Consider the following 17,592-nt stretch of genomic DNA (forward strand, 5'->3'; position numbering starts at 1 on the left):
GTATTATTACCGCAATAGCAACACGGACAAAGCAATTACTACAGTATTTGGACACACTGGTATAACCTGTGACATCTGGACATGCTGTGATCTAGCCTTTGACATTTGGACACACTGGTATAACTTGTGACATTTGGACATGCAGTCGTATAATGTGTGTACGGGAGTTGGGTTACTGTGAATTTTAAGTTTGTGTACAGAACTGACGGCAATTAACTCAATGTTCCCACCTCGTCTGGCACCATCAAGAAAACTGTTCAGTGGCTCTCAAGCACTTTACAATAACCAAGATGTAGGATGTAGCACAGAGATATTGGAAGATGATTGTCATGTAATTTTTAAAAAACTGTATACAAATGCAGTGTAAACATTTATATAGAAGTCCATCATGAACTCGTATACCAGAGGATGAATTCAAACAGTAAATCCACTTTTAACCCCAATGATATTTAAAAAAAAAACAACAACAAAAAAACCATTTTATTGGTGTGCAAATTTGTGTAAACTTACACTGACAATGGCAAAGAGAAAAGGATGAAGCAAACGTCAAGAGTGGTGGTGTGACAAAAGATCAGCATTCCCTGCTAAAGTGGAAAATCAGAGAACATGAGCATGTAAGCTGGCTGGCTCTCAAACTCACAGGCTAGTCATCAACATTCACAATGGAAAGACGAAGGAAGGAACATCTAAGGGCTTTTACAGCCAGGAACACCACAGTCACCACATTCATATGTTTCTGTGTAAATTCATAGATACAGATTATGTACAATGGAGAATTATTACTGAGTTTAATCAATATTTTGTTGAAGAATGTTGGTCCAATGTAAATCAGGTCAGGTCAAAATTAATTGTATACGCTACCCCCCCCCCCCCCCCTTCAGTGACGGTACAAATTGGAGTTTATCCAGTTGGCTGTGCACGTGCTAACAGTTCACACCAGCTGACATTTTTACCCACACTATGTTCTTTGCAGACATATTTTTTAAAGCACCTAAGCCTTTTTTCACCCCTTCATCTACAATATAATGTCTATTGCACTACAGTACTTCACTGTAGTTACAAAACCCTGAGGTTGCCCAAGATGGCCAAGAGATGGGAGAGTTGCACTATCAAAGTCAGACCTGCCACAATCGCCTACCACTTTGGGACTCACTCTTTTTCCGACTTTCTCAGACAAAAGCAATTCTACACGAATTGCAGACAGAGGAAGTGTGGAAGAAACCAAAGCTGCTCTAGAAAACAAATCACCGCTTGCATCAGTAGAAAAACATCGCAATGAAGTGGAAGCTGCACTGAACCCAGCATTTACAACACTCGCATATAAAAATGTAATCACAGATACTGAAGCATTACATTAAAAGTATCTCTCAGAAAGGACAGCTACAAAAGGATAAAATGGCTCCCAACAAAAGATGCAAATACAAAATATGCCAAATACACTATATATCCTCTTAATGAAAATATTGCAGTTTCATACAGACTGAACATGAATCTTCAAGAGAACATGCAAGGTTCAACTGTACCAGAACAGAGCAAATATGAATGGATGTGATTTACTGTCTAAGCATGCCGTTGTTTCTGGCACCAGTGGGAAGGTTGTTGAGAAAAGCAGGAGCTGATGGAAGTCTGCTGGAATCACACATCAGCAGACCAACTGCTCTGGGGGAGACAGGTCAGCACTTTGCATGGCTTAAGTCCGTTTCCAGTCCAACGGTTCCCAGTAAGTTCAGGAGCAATGTGGAGTGTTTCAATATTTCATCATTTTGTATTGTTATTGATTTAATTACTTATTTATTTTAAGATTTTGAAGCAAAAATTATAAGAATTCTGAGAGCATGAATCTGTCAGAGAGAAAGGTTAGTCTGTCATGGCCATAGCACAGTGTTTAGAGTCAGGGGTTTGAATTCAATTTAAAAACTACCTGAAGGGAACCAAAGCCCAGAACATTTGGTTTTGCAGTATTTCCTTATAGCTGTCATTAGTGAAAATACCTCTGATTGGTTTGCATGGCATTACTATTGTAAACATATCCTGATGGAGAAGAAAGCTGATTTCCACTCACTTATCTGTCACAACTCACAGGGAGACCTTACCAGTAACTTTGTCAATGTGTATTACGCAATTCATTTGAAAACATGAGAAACCATTTAATTATTTTTTCTAACGTTTTCCAGTCAGACCCATGGGCTGAAATCAGTCCTCTAATGAACTCAGTAGTAACGTCATATTTACATCAACTCTCTATACCAGCAGAGAGCAGAGAAGGTTCTTAATCTCTCACCTCAGATTTTGCAGAGTCTGATAGACAGAAGGAGTGTCAATGGAACCAAAGATCTCTTAGGCCACACCACCAGAAAAGCTATGAAAAGCATCTTGGTGGATGTGCCATCTTTGAATATTCATTTGGGGTTATAATGTCATTTTGGTATGTACTGTTGATTTCCCTTAGATCCAAAAGGGAAAAACCACAAGGGGAAAGTGCGTTGGTGTTGCCACAGGAACTGCACATCACCAAAACTGGGGGGGGGGGGGGGGGGGGGGGGTAATAACCTATAATGTAAAAGACCAGATATTTGGGAAGACTTTGATATTTTCTTCTCAACAAACGTTATAATGAAACTTGATATGAATGGCACTACATTCTCCATTTTCTGATTAAGACTTTAATCACTATATGAGTTTCTTGTCAGTGCGGCATGTTCTGTTTGATATGCTGCCAACATACAGAGTTCCACAAAATGGTTTACCTCAGGGTTCAAATTACACAAACACGACATCACTCTGGAAATAAGTGCACATTCACAGGGACACGTCTTCGTGTTGGCATGCACCAGAGGGACACAGAGAGAGAGCTGAATGGCTTATATACAGGCGTCCTGTGGTGTACAGTATGAGGGAGCTTTATCATAGAGACATCGCAAGGTGTGGCGTTAAACACGAACCCGGATTTAAATCATACCTTGGCACGGCTTCAATTTATCACAGATAGAAAGTGTAGAAGGTGTTGAAACATCCAACTCAGATGTTCTCGGCGCGCCCGTGTGTGGTCATGTGCATGTGCGTGTGCGTGTGCATGTGCGTGGGGGGTGGGGATGGGGGGGGGGGGGTGCTAGACAGCTTGTGGTCACTTCACTGGGTAGGCGAGCAGTCGTCCAAGTCCAAAAGCTCCTTGACCAACCTCTCGCCAAACTGGGCTCGGCTGTAGCGCTTGACGTGATAGGCGTCGGACATCTTGTAGAGAATGTAGGCGTTGTTGATGGCAATGCTGATGGTCAGCCAGAAGACCTGCTGCCACGTCTTATTGGGCTTGTGGAAAATGAAGTACCTGAAGTTCAAGACACACGGGACATCAGCCAAAGACATCAGCCAGGCGGACTGTGGTCATTTGTAATAGTGATTCCATTATTCTGTGCCTGCCATGGGTGGTGGCGTATGAGATTCTGATGATATAGGGTGGAGCAGGTGGAGAGGCTCTAATCAACTGGGCTTACTTGCTGTACTTGTCGTCGTATTTGCAGATGTAGCTGAGATGGGCAGCAAAAGCCTCCACCGCCAGCGGACAGGGGATTTCCCCACTCTTCCTCTTAATGATCATGCCTAGAGCCCAGAATATGAATGTCAGCATGGACATCAAGCAGCAGGACATACAGCTGACCTGCAAGCCCCAGGCCAGAAGCTCCCTGACCCACTGCATGTTAACATTAACAGCAACAACAGAGAACTCTCGTTGTTCAGCCTCAGGATGCAGTGTCTCATTTTAAATAACATTTTCAACAAAAACAAAAGGCTTTAGACAAGCACTAAGCTCAGTACAAGAAAGAGTAGGGCATGTTCTTGGGTTTGTGGGTCATTATGAGTACGCTCTCATTGCAACAATTCAACAGATTAAAACAATGGTAATTTAAAAAAACAAAACAAAACAAAACAAAAAATAACACAACCAACCACTAAGCCATGAAGATGACTGTAGCAGCTTTCTGCTTTTGGATCTAAAACCACTCACTGCCTACTCACTGCTCCAAACCTAAAACAAGCTCCCATCTGTTGCATTAAGGGGCTTTCTGTGTATTCCACTGAAACACACTCTAGCCACCAAGACCCGCATGCACACGGGCTGGCACAGCATATTTGCAGAGCATACAGGGGCAGGAAGTTGAGGTGCACTGAGACCAGGAGGCGAGAGAGAAAAGTCACTGCGGTTTCACTGCAGCAACGCCTTGGGCTGCAGGGCTTTGCTGAAACGCATCTGAACCCATGGCACCGATGTGCAAAAACTATTTTCCATGGCAACCGTCTGAAGATTTCCAGTCGATGGTTAGTTGCTGGACCGCCTACCAGCCAAATGAAAATTGAAATCTATAGGAGCCATCACCTGTTGCAAAAAAGTACAATAAAGTACTTGTTTTTGTATTTGTGTTTTGAAGCCGGTGATCAATAGCTGTTGTTAGACACAAGAAAGGTCCTTTACCCTTTCTAGGTGCATGAGTCATGTTTCATTCTTTTACCATTTAACTACTTAGATCATACCTGTCCAACTTCAGCTAAAGAAAACTACATGAATATCAGATTCAACACTGCCTAGATAAAAAAGAAAAAAAAAAAATAGGACAAGCTCCAACCAACCCAAAGTCTTTGCCTGGGGTAATAGCAAGACTTCCTAAATTGTTATATTATTAATCTCGCCCCCACCCCCCACCCGCCCCATCAGTCAATATGTCTAAAAATAACCAATAAAAGTGGTCCTGCCTTACAGCTGGTTCTTTGCAACCTTGAATTCAGGGGAACATGGTTAAAAATACATTTTCTGCAAAATTCTGGCATCTATTAAAGAGAAACGAGAAAGTGGTTGTGGCTTTAATAAACACACCCTGTGCCAACAAACTGATATCAAGCTGCTGTCAGGATGGATCAGGACATTGCATTAAAAGAAAAGTGAGAAGCATTGCAGAGAACATGAGGTAACAGTTTAGCTCCCTGTAATTCATCAGTGTCCAGTGTTGTTCAGTTGATCCTCGCACATTAGTGCAAAACTCCACTGAGCTCTACTGGAAATGGTTTCCAGGGATTATATACGAGCCTCAACATCTGCATACGTACTGACAGCAAAACTGCCCTCTTTGTCTGCTGTCTGGAATTTCAGCATTTGGCAGACACTCTTATGCATATTTATCAGCATAACAGTAGGCAGGCACTCTTGGAATCAAACCTTTGACCTTTCTGTTGCCAGCATTACACTCCACTTGCTCTACCAGGAGATATACAGGAGCAGAAAATGCGTTAAATTGCATAAATTAAGTGTCTGCTGGCTTCGGTGTGTGTCTCCTTACCTTGCTTGGTAGGCGAGTAGGCGTTGGTGAGGAACCTGAAGTTGCCCTTGTTGTACCAGCTGATGAGTGACGTGCTGCCCTTCATCTGGATTCGGGAGTGGCCCCGCTGCTGCGGACCGTCGGGGTTGCGGAGCATGGACTGAGGCAGACCCGTGCAGTCGCTCTTCCTGGTGCTCAGAAGCCCACAGCAGTAGATGTCTGCACAGTGCAATGAGGGTAAGGCCTACAGCAAGCTCTTCCAGCACTTTTTGTATTTTCCACTGCAAGGACACCATGCTCAGGTAAGCAGGGCAAAGTTGGGTTTTATCCCTGGAAGCTGTGTTTGAAGTTAGCTCCCATCACCCCCCGCTTCTTCCCCCGTCCAGTAGCTGCTGTGTAATGGGGAGCTGCTGTGTAACAGTCACCTGGTTACACAGTCGCAAACACTATCCAAAAACCAATGTCCTCTATGTCATGAGTAGATCTTGGGCTGATTTTGGGGCTGGACTTAATGTGCGCTGGGCACGTTTGAGCACCAAATAGTGGTGCCAGATGTCACAGAGCAGCTGCCACAAATCGAGATCTGATCATTCCCCTTTTTGAGTGTCCCCACCAAGGCCTGACCACCATCAATGTGCCTTACCATTAGATCTGAAACCCTATACTTTAGGATTATTTTAGATATGCAATGTATGATTTCAATGTTTAAGTCTAACAGTTGAACTATCGTTAACTTTGTTGAGAAAACTAAGGATTCAAACATTACTGGGTTTTGATATTATTATCAGGCATACATGACATATGAGATACTATGATAAAATTAATGTAAAATTAAACAAACATTCTGAAGATTCAAGGTCACCCCAACTGATTCTGCTCATTTGCATCCTGCCGGAGTGTCTTGCTGTGGCTAATTAAAAAGCACAAGGCTTGCCTAACCATAGGGGGAGATCAGAGTCATTGAAGGAAAAGACAGAGCTGACAAAATGAAAATGAACAAAGACAGAACATTACAAAAGCCTAATAAATCTGAACACCGTTGACACATAAAAGCTCAGAAAACATTCTAAAATTTACTGCACTGGAGCTGACTGGTTATCACCACACAGAAAACCATGAATGCTACACATTAGTGTTTGAGAGTTATGGTGCTCACTCTGCTTCTCAAACTCCTGGAAGAGGCAGAGGCTTGTGATGCTCGGGCCAGTGAAAATGATGGCCCCGCGGCCTGCCAGGTTCTGACAGAGTTGCTTGGCCACCAGGCTGTGGAGCTGGGGTTTGTTCTTCAGGGTGTCGAGCCCATCTGGGCCAGGGCCCTCCTTCAGATGCACATAGATCTGAAAGAGGAGACATTAGACACTCTCAATCAAACCATACTTTGTTAATTAGGTGAGATTTGATTAGCTACAACTTGTTTTACACATGAGTAAATATCAAAGCATAAAATCAAAGTTCTACAAAAATACAAGGGCTGAAATAGTCAGTGGAGAGCACACAGAACAGTGAGATAGGAGAACACTGCCTGCAAGCACAGACATGCCCCTCATCTTACACTGATCTGAGTGGCCCAGGGTGCCACTCCTGGACATGCGGCCAGAGTATACAGTGCAGAGTCTGGCCACATTCCCAGAACAGGGACGTGGACTCACTCTCTGTGTCTTGTCAGTGGGACCCTCTAAACTGAGTGTATAAATGCTTAAAAAATGTTGAGGTTTGAATATTTCAGTAAATTAATCAAGATACAAAACAATTGATGCCATTTTCCTCACGCTAACTGGAACAAAACAGAACCCACTGTTCTGGCACTCAGCCTTGGGCTCTTTCCCAAGTACTTTGCTTTATTAAACACAAACCAAGAGCAGAACACCATTACTTTAAAGGCTGTAGACTCTCTTTTACCCTGTACATTTTGAGAGCAGATAAAACATCCCAAAATATCCCATTTGATTGCATCTCATCATGCCACCTGGCCAGTCATTAAAAAGACACTTAAGCATGTCACACACAATTTAGATGAAGTGTCTGGTGTCCTGGAATTGTGTTCAAGACACATGACTAGAACAGACAGTGGGAAAGTACTTATATACACACACAATTATGTGACTAAAATGTCAAAGGCATCATCAAATTTTAGAGCAAGGAGGAATCATATAGTTGTTTTACATCACCGACCAACTATCAGAACTGCTTTTACTGTCATAAAACTCAAACATGGGATTAGGAGTTTGACTGTTCTACATAAGGCACAAAGACAACAACAACAAAAAAAACCCACAATGTCACAATGTTTAGTATCGATGGGAGACCATCGATGGGAGTATCGATGGGAGACCATTAGATCCAGAGGGTTGTTTTGTTTTTGTTTGTTTTTTTTGTTGGTTTTTTTTTTGGGGGGGGGGTTGCTGTGACTACTTATATATGTGAAGGGGAAGGTGCTGAACTGGTGCCATGTGTCTCATTGAATTCTCAATGAAAAGGTTGTGGAAGCTTTAGGGCAGAGAGCATTGTTCACTATGTCAGTGGTAGTCAAGACCTTGCTAGTGTTGGGCCACCACCTGCCCCGTTAGCTTATGCCAATTTTTCACATTTGTGTTTAACTCACACTGGCCAGTCTCCAAAAGAACTGGTTCAGGTGTAATTGAGCAAAATCAAATTCAAACTTCAAGGGAGGAGATGGGATTCTGTTCCTCTGTTCCCTCCCAATCTGACAAGTAAGTAGCACTCTTAAAGAGGTGGACAACAGCTGGCGACATAAACCTGTATAGTTCCAGTATGTGAGTGGATTATTTACATTTAGCGCACAAAGCAAAATGTATATTGTGTCCAAAGACATTAATCAGATAGCTATCAGATTTCTTGTAAGCACACAAAAATCAGCATCTAAATGCTACGATTTTTGTGCGGATATAAACAAATCAGAGAGCTACCCTACTAAGAAGCCCATTACTCAAAACACATTTTTTTTACCTTTTGTAGACAAGGTCATTTATTTTTAATTACTGTATTATTCTAAACACTGCCTTGAAAGCGTAGCATATTGCCCTCTGTGCCATATCAGGGGTGGGTATTACATGTCAGGGCTGTGAGCGAGGCACTGTGGGTACCTGGCAGATGAAGCCAGTAGAGCTGCACTGGCGTACCCATAGGCTAAACTTCCTCTTCTTCCTTTTGCGCAGCTCCCTCTCCGTGCATGTGGTGATGAAGACGGGATCCTCGTCAATCAGGGGCTCATGAAGGACCTGAAGGATAGCACACCTGTCACGCCGAGACCTCAAGCAAATCAGCAGGCACAGCATTTCTTCTGGGACACGCAGGGTTAATTCCGGGCCATCATGCCTTCTGAAAGATGGCAGATGGCTAGCACTGTTCCAGAGAAGCAAACGACTTCCTCGGTCTAACATGGGATCATCTAATGAGTAGATCGGTACCAGAGTCAACATTGCAGCAGTGCTGACTCACTGATTCCCAGCTGTGTCTAAGCAGCTGCTCACGGAGAGTAATTGAACTGAGCAGCTGACACCTTGCCAGTGAAGGATTCAAAATCTTTGGAAAGTCATAGATCTGGCAAAGAGCTGGCCTAGTGTACTGTGTGTTGCTAAGGCAACATTGCCATGGAAGGGGGAACCAAGAGAGCAGATGGTGTTTCATTTACTCATGATAGACCAGTGGTGTCCCTCAACTGCTTCACACTGGGGATCGTGTAAACACACCAATAATAGATAATGGAGCCTAATGATTTGAAGCCTGTTTGACTCTTACCTTTTACAACTGCTTAACTCGATATTGCGTGTAAAATGGCAAGTCAAAAACACAAGCCCTCCAGCACCAACTATGGAAAAAATTAAACAACTCACAGTTTAGAGTAGTGGAGAATTGTCATTTGATCTAAAAAGAGCAGATGTATGAACACAGCCTTATGGGGGACTTTCAGTTCACACAGCTAGACCCTAGAGTAGAGCTTTTATAAGCTGCTTTCAAATCAACTCAATTTCTCCATTTGTGTGAGAAAGAATAAATGAGTGAGCTTCTGCCTCTCTACTGGGTTTGTGTTAGCCCATAGTCTAAAGGTACTTTACGGCAAAGAAGACGAGGCTGAATTTGAGACCTCATGCAAAATGGTTTCTGCATCTGAGTTGAGTTGGGACAGAATGTGTGGCTGAATTGGGGGTGGGGGTGGAGGAATCATGGGAAGTGAAAATCAAGTTGGCACTACTATATTCACATTGGCAGGTCAGGCACACCATTTGTTATTCATAAACAAAATCCTTTTCGGTTCTGCGTCTCCTGAACATCAGATCATGCACAAAGTAAGCTTCCTTTAAGGAGGACATGTGAGTTACAAGACAAACTAAAGAATCCCTCATGGCTGAGTCCAGTGTCTGCCTTCAGTTTGCGAATGTATTCAAGATGTATTCATTAATTTCCTTCAGTTTCCTCTTATCCACAGCAATAATAACGAATGTGTCTTTGATTGTACTCAGAAACTTTCTTGGAAAAGTAACAGCGATATAAAATATTGATGCTCCGATATTGAGTATTGATATTGCTAGTTCATTTAGAGCTCAACCCTAGGCATTTGCGAGGCGTAAAAAGGAAATTGTACACTGTCACTAGAAAGCTGTCAAGGGCTCAGACATAAAGCAGCAATGCCCTCGAGACTGGACCGGACATGTATCTCTGAGGTAGTCAGAAATGGCAGAGCTGAATCTACAAAGAAATTCAGGTCATTCTATGTATACAGAAAGATGCCACAGATATTCTATCAGTCAGTTGTGTCTCGAGCCATTTATGCCATAGAGTGTCGTTAAGACAGAAGACGGTAGCAGACTGAACAATGTAACAAGAAAGGCTGGAGAGGACCTGGGGAATGTACCATTTTTGTAATCCTCCCTTCTCTTTCTCTCTCTCAGTCTTTCACTCACAATAACAAACTGGACTTGCCATCTTTGACAGAAAATGCACATGCTGTGTGGACATTTCTGCCTGTTATGGAGGAGCAGGCTCACACTAAATCTATTCAGGGAACACATATTCAAAGCAGTCCTGGAGTCAACCTGCCTATTTCAATGGCCCTCAACCTTCAAACATCTAATACCTCAACATATGCAAACATCCAGCTACCTCGCTTGTCCTTGCTTCTGGACTTTATTGCACCGTGTCATCGTAGTCACTTTTTTTGTCTTCTTTTTTTAAAAGCATTTTCATTTAATGCGTCATAAAATTTTCCACTTTTCATTTTTAATCGTTTTAGGCGTTTATTGCCAATTGCTCTACTCTAGCGTATTGCTTTAATGTTAAAAACAGCCATTAGTCTAATGTTTGTTGCTGACCAGACTCTCTAAAGGCATAACAAAACAACAGATGAATTAACATAAGCTGCTGAAGACATGATGGAAAAAGCACCACAGTGGCTTGGCATGCCCGTGGAAAAAAACCCCAACCCATTTACTAATGTTTGGCTTCCCTGCCCAAAGATACTCATCGTAAAGAAGTGAGGGTTCATGACAGTAGTGAGGAACAGCAACTCACTCAGTAACAGTAACCTAAGAGCCCAGGTGTCTGCTTTCTTACTTGGGTTTGTGAGGGCCGGAACGTACACCCGAAGCTCTGCTGTAACGAGTCCAGGAAGGGTTGGATCTTGTACAGGCCCTGATTGCCCCCTTGACTTGAGCGGAAGGCCACGATATGGAAGTATTTGAGGATCTTCTCAAAGCGTGCTTGGTTCATCTTCAGTGCAATGCTGCGGTTGCCGAAGAATCCACTGCTCCAGATGCTCAGGACCGACTCGCAGCGGTGCACGCTGGTGGAGATCACGAAGCCGAGGAAAGCCTTCATCTCTGTCACGGTCACACTGGTCCAGCCCTCATCGCTGCCGAAGCGCTCCTGGTACTTCTTGGCATACATGTTGGTCTGAGTCACCATGTTCTGGATCGCGTTGTCAGGGACGAAGAGCTGGAAGAAGTCCATGGCTGTAGATGTGGCCGCCATTTTCTGGGTGGGACCTGCCATTGGAATTTAACAAATCCAAGTCAGTAGGAAATGCCACACAAAAACATCTTCAGCTGACTTTGGAGAACCAAAGAGTTGTGAACCAATATTTTTCTTACAAGTATTCAGGCTTAACCCTCAACCTTTCCTCATTTCACATATTTAACTTCACTTATTTAACCCAATTGAAAAGCATTAAAGTATTTGTTTTTAAAACAGCATATAACTGAATGTTACAACTGGTTGTTAGTGGTAACCACTCAAAAGCACGCATGTTATGATTGTAGTCTGCAAAGTGTTAATGCATGTATGCATAACAAGGGGTTGTGACAACAAGACTGTAATGCAGTCATGCAGTGTAGACAGTGAAGGAGGCAACTACCTTGTTCATTGCTGCAGCAAAACCTCAACACTGATAAACATCAGCAGACAATAAGCAGTTATGTAATTACACTAACTACAACAAATGAGCTGAATGAGTCCTCACTGACATTTGGGGGACAGAACAGTGAGTTCTAAATCTTTTTTTAATGGTATATACAGTTTTTACTGTTATAAATCTTTTTAGTGGTATATAAAGTCCACTACTTTTTGGACTTTTACATTGCAGGATCAGGAATCAATGCTTACCAGAGTCATGATAAGTGAGACCCACCAAACAAAGCAATGACAGAAAAATGTCTTAATAACACTTGTAGATTCTGCCATAGCAACGAAGTGAGATAATGAATGAGCGTGGGACTGTGTGGAACCATGGTAAGCAAACTTTATAACACTGTTACCCAGGCAAGCTAAATAAAAAATGGGAATTTTATGTGGTCTTATTTTTCATGCAGCTGTGCTCTATGCAGGATTGGGGAAACAAGCAATTTAGAGTCAGTCAGCAGTCCGCAGTCATTGTTAATGCAGCTGAGGTACCAGGTGGTGTATCTGCTCTTTTTCTGAGCTCCATTAGCATAAGGAATTGGGAGGCAAAAGACAGTTTGAACTCTGGTTCTAAAAGCACAACGCTATTGTACTTGGTGAGCCATCCTTAGCCTAATACATGTCAAAAGAGAATCTAATGCCCAGATTTCTGTCACAGCCCTTTAACACCTGTTACTGAGTGATTCGAATGGTTTGCAATAAGGCAATGAATGTCAGTCACAAATCTTGTTCCTTTCAAGTTTGTCATAAGTTGTTTGCTCTTTTTTACCAGGTAGGAGCAGTCACTGTGCAGATGAAAATAACAGCTTCAGTCAATGATAAACCCGAATGGGGGATTTGATCAACATGAATAGAAAACTGGGGCAATTGCTGATTGTTTGCATCAGTAAAATTTGGCCTACTTACATGCACAATTCTCCCAATATATTTGAATACAAAACAAACCAGCGTAAATCCAAGTGAGCACAGAATGTCTGTGATTCCATCAGAAGGAAGTGCAGATGGAGTCATCTGTATTTGCTGCATCATAGCTTTGGCTTGTGGTATAAGGTCAAGAGATTGTTTGACAATATTTCAGCATTAGCATTTACTCAGCCCTGCAAACTTTGCTGAGCTCTTCTAACAGAGGTCATTGAAACAGCAAATAATAAGTACAAACCCCTAACTGAGCCATACCAGTCTTATGGGTTAATGGGTAAAAGCTAGGCGCAGATGTTACTCGGAAAGTACATCCAAACATGCTCATCCATCTGTTCATTCTCTTTTATCTGATACAACTAATGGCAATTCTGTCAGTCAGAGGTGATAAAAACAGCTAAGGCAAACACGGAACAAAACCGGCCAGCCAGTAGGGAGAATAGCTCAGTAGGGAGAATAGCCCATTAATAGGATATTCAGTCATGGTTTAAAATCATAGCAGAACACAGATTTGCAGATCCAGCACTAAAACAGGAAGTCCTGTGTACTGTACTTTTTGGAATATTCAGTATGTACTATTGGAGCTTCTTTATATGGTGTCTGTGTCACTATGGCCCCATGTCCCCAGGGGGAGCAGGTGAGTCATATTGCTTGAGTGCAGCACTGGACTTGAACACCATAATGTTTAAGACATGCAGTGTAAATGTGATATGGCCTTGGTGCCAAGACAGAACTATGAAAAAAAAACAACCAACCTTGGGTTGAAGTATAATGTTTAGTGTGTAATTACTCTTAATGCTGCAGAAAGCTTATATTTCACACAGAGTACAAATGAGCCCTCCAGACATTACTAAGATAATTTGGGATTGTCCACTATTTGCTGACTAATTATGGCCCTAACTGTAATCCCAGTTATACAAAAAGTGATAAAAACACGTTCAGAAAATGTTCAAACCTTTGAAGTGTTAGATCAAAATATTATGTAAATAGATGTACTTTAGTCTACTTTATGTAATTATATTAGTCATAGTATCTTACCATTTTAATTCTGCCAGTGGCCCACCTCAAAGTCAAACATAATCAAACATAAATATTCCAACAAGTTTTAGCCTTTGTTAGTTTTATAGCCATGTGATTTCAGTATAATTTCACATTGGAATGGAAAAGAGCTGAAGTATTCTGTACAATTAAGCAGTAATCACCTCATTACATCTCTGTGGCTCTTTGATTCACCTTAAAATGAGAGAAGTGTTTGACATGCAATGGCCGACTTCACAACAGGAAAGCTGGTTCCATAAATTCAGCATTCTGTCCCCTGGTACCAAAGGAGTAATTATGGAATTGAGTAAACTACCAGTTCTGTCAAGTAAAGATTCCTAATTTCCATTACAAAGTGTATACACTAAGGTGACATACACTAAGGTTTTATTTCTCCAGTTTATGACTCAGCAAACAGGGCTGTAATTATAGCTTTTGTTTATCATGTACTGTGTGTACATGTTAATATAAATACAAAAAGTTCATGTGCAAATAGACAGTGTGCCTTATTGCCTTATTGGCAAATAGACAGTGTGCCTTATTGCCGGCAAGGTCTCTGATCATAGAATTCAAATATGATTTCGCTGCATGTGGATTGTGTGATAGATTCTGATATGCTAATGTAGTTTGCATTGAGCAGCACATGCCAGGCTGCACTTGGCCAAGTTCCTAGCTCTGCCCAGAATAGCGCTCCACTATGGCACTTTTGTCAGACGGAGAAAGGCCCAGTTTACCCAGCGTGGCAAGGCACTCTGCGATCAACAATCCCCCAGCCTACCCAGCCACTCGGCCAGTGGAGGCTGTGTCACGCATGACAACAAACAACACCTGGACATCTTATACAAGATTGGAAGAGGAGGCGTCTGTTGGGGTCTACAGGACTCTTATTTCCACAAAACACAAATGCATATCGATTTTCCATACTCATTCTGAAGTCATTCTGTATGTATCTTTAGTTACATATACAAATCATTTTAAGGAAAAGTCACAAAATGCACTAAAATAATAGGTCTCTTCTAGATGTTTTTATCATCCAGACCTGGACGAGGAGACAGACTGTGGCTTACAGTTGCATACATGCGCCAAGGGCCCCAGTAGTGAGATACACTCAGTGGCGGGCAACACAGTTTCAGGTGGTTACAAGCAGAGCAGCCTGCAGCCAGCTATGATAACCAAGAATGGAACTCAGCCTGAGGTCCTGTGGCTTAGGGTGTCACTGGTTGTCAGGTGCCGTGCGGGGTCCTGAGCCTGAGCAAAGCCTGCAACCAGATGGCCCATTTTCCTCTGCCGCTGACTGGCAGAAGACTCCAGCCCACCACCGAGGAGAGATATGGCATTTATAAACAACCACAGCTGCTCGGTTCAAAGCAGGGCCTGAAACTGGGGACTGACAGACGACAGGATCCATAGTGTTACTTCAGATCCAGCCTTCTGATTCCTGAGCTCTGAATATGCAAAATCTGCAGAAACTAATTTGGAGGAAAATGGATCAACATGTTTGTGGTTTATAACCAGATAAAAATTCATTATTTTATGTCATTGTCTATTCATTTCAGCTAACAATGAAAATATGTATTCACATTTTTAAAATGTTGCTTTTATAAAAATGTGCCAAGTACAATTTTTTCAAGCGAAATATTATAGACCTTATCTTCAAATACATCATTGCAATTCAGATCTAGATGTCATTAGAGTGACCTGTAGTATAATGTCCCCGAAAACAGCCAATTTAGTTGTGTATGAGCCATAGATTTAATATGTGTGCTACAAATGACTTGTATATGGAATTAATCAATCTCCTCAAAAGCGTAAGTCTAAAACACATAGCATCTAAAGACACAGAATCATGAAGCAAATAATTATAATAATAATAATAATAATTTCATAATAAATATTCGTACATAAAACTGATAAGAAGAGACTTAATAATGTAGGTCATAACTTTGTGAAGACTTCGATTTACGTGCAAGCATGTCCATATTAATTGGGTTGTTTTTTTTCAGGCAGGCCTGAGTAATATGCACAGTACTGTGTCCATATCGTATGTCCCTAATATAGAGATGGTGCCTGATGGTGCCAATTTTCACCAATGTTGGTGGACCCTTAACCCAACACATATTCAGGATGTATGAACGTTTATAGATCGGCCTGCATCATTTTGATCAAAATAACATTTGTTTAATCACGTGAATACTCTGATTTGGCAAAAAGGCACTCCCACAATTTTTCATTCCTACTTTACTCATTTTGCTGTGTGCCAAGAACAATGCAGCAGTCTGTTACATTACAGCCAGCTATGCCTTCCTGAACATTGAGCCATAATGTTAGCCTTACTGAACACCGAGCCATAATGTTAGCCTTATTGAACACCGAGCCATAATGTTAGCCTTACTGAACACCGAGCCATAATGTTAGCGTTACTGAACACTGATTCATAGGTGCCTAAGCTTAGCAAGGGGATACCACAGTTTCCACAAACTGGGGCATCCAAAAAACAAACAAACAAAAAATTAAACAGGACGTGTTTTCTGAATATAAATATAACTGCCTTCATAATTGAAAAAAAATGCAATAATTTCATTCTTATCCAATCATGATGTTAGAAGTAATGGGGTTTTAAATAGGGTGACAAAGTTTTTTTTGTTTTTTTTTTTATCGAGTGACATGTAAATCAGTTTGTATTAGCTACATCAGTCAATACTAGATATATTTGCATTCTACACAGGTGCTGAAAGCATATTGATTTGAATTAATGACACGACTACCCACTATGCAAAAAGCATACAGCCCAGTTTACTGCACTTAATTAACCTATACCTCATCTGACAGACAATAACGAACATTTACAGGTCCTTAATAGTTTTGCCGATATATAATATAGCCTACATGTTAAAAATGTCTATGACTTTTATTAAAAAGTAACAATTTTTTTTTCAATAACATAAGAAGAAGTAATGAAAAATAAAAGACTTTCTGTGTGCCATATTAATTTAGTAAATATGTACTACTCGTTCTACTCGCTAGTCTCGACCTCCGCATTATTTCTAGCGACTTATATATTCCAAAATGACTGGCTGGGTCGCAGTGTGGGAGGAGGTTCTGTGGAGATCTTCACACCAACTCACCATGCGTGTCCGTATACTGGGGGACGCTGATGTCTTGAAACGCGTGGCTCCATCCCTCCTCCTCCGCCTGGCTGTTGGAGGATGAGCCAAGCAGCCCACAGGTTGGACTACTCCCTGCATCGCTTGCCTTCGCGTCGTCCGTGTAGTTGTCCGAATTCGAGTCGCCCGTTGTACTGTAGAAGGGGTTTTCGCTACTGTCGTCCCCAGACTCCCCAAATACATCGTCGGATATCTGCAAGCTCTCATAGCGAGAACGGGCCGCCTCAAGAAGAGACAGCCCCTTTCTCCCACACTCCGCCATCACTCAGACCCAGTGGTAGTACACCGTGCAAGGCTCGGCACGCAACTGACCTCCTTATGAGCGAGACTTCCAGCATGCAGCCTGCCTTCTTCACTCCTTAACACTACTAACGCGCAGTGTCCGGGTACGCTTCAAAACGACGAGAAACGATGCGGCTCTCGATGGAACTGAGCCGACGCAAACAAAATGGGAGCTGTTCCCATGAACAGTACTGAAATTGCCTTAACCTCTCCGAAAAGAGACCCCACAAACTATCTCGATATCAGAGCATCCGGGTTGGGCGTGCGTTTGTCTCTCTCTGAGCAATAGCCTGGAATGAATCGCCGGCTTCATCCGAAATCACCTGACTCGGTCGCTTTCCGTTGTCCAATGGCATTAATGTCTGAGTAGAACGTCAAATCTTATTTATCCCTGCAACTCTGCATGGTTAGGCACCCATGCGCCATCATCCTCCAAGGTGAAATATCTTTTAAGAAAATTAATACAATTT

General features: G+C 42.1%; 1 protein-coding gene across 2 annotated transcripts; it reads right to left on the minus strand.

Annotated features, from left to right (window-relative positions):
* Positions 1 to 21: 21 nt before the first annotated feature.
* Positions 22 to 17,511, minus strand: pgbd5 (piggyBac transposable element derived 5). 2 transcript variants are annotated; one of them, XM_081724076.1, is made up of 7 exons: positions 16,802 to 17,511; positions 10,878 to 11,308; positions 8,447 to 8,545; positions 6,463 to 6,643; positions 5,328 to 5,525; positions 3,492 to 3,597; positions 22 to 3,325 (listed from the first exon to the last, which is right to left on the minus strand). In XM_081724076.1, the coding sequence occupies exons 1-7, from the start codon at positions 17,100 to 17,102 to the stop codon at positions 3,130 to 3,132; spliced, it is 1,512 nt and encodes a 503-aa protein (XP_081580202.1). In that variant the 5' UTR covers positions 17,103 to 17,511; the 3' UTR covers positions 22 to 3,129. The 2 variants fall into 2 exon arrangements, with proteins under 2 accessions (XP_081580202.1, XP_026856284.2); XM_027000483.3 differs by having other exon boundaries at positions 8,411 to 8,545; positions 16,802 to 17,508.
* Positions 17,512 to 17,592: the final 81 nt, after the last annotated feature.

Source organism: Electrophorus electricus, chromosome 12, assembly GCF_041902795.1.
Source record: "Electrophorus electricus isolate QZ-2024a chromosome 12, ASM4190279v1, whole genome shotgun sequence".
Lineage (NCBI taxonomy): Eukaryota > Metazoa > Chordata > Actinopteri > Gymnotiformes > Gymnotidae > Electrophorus > Electrophorus electricus.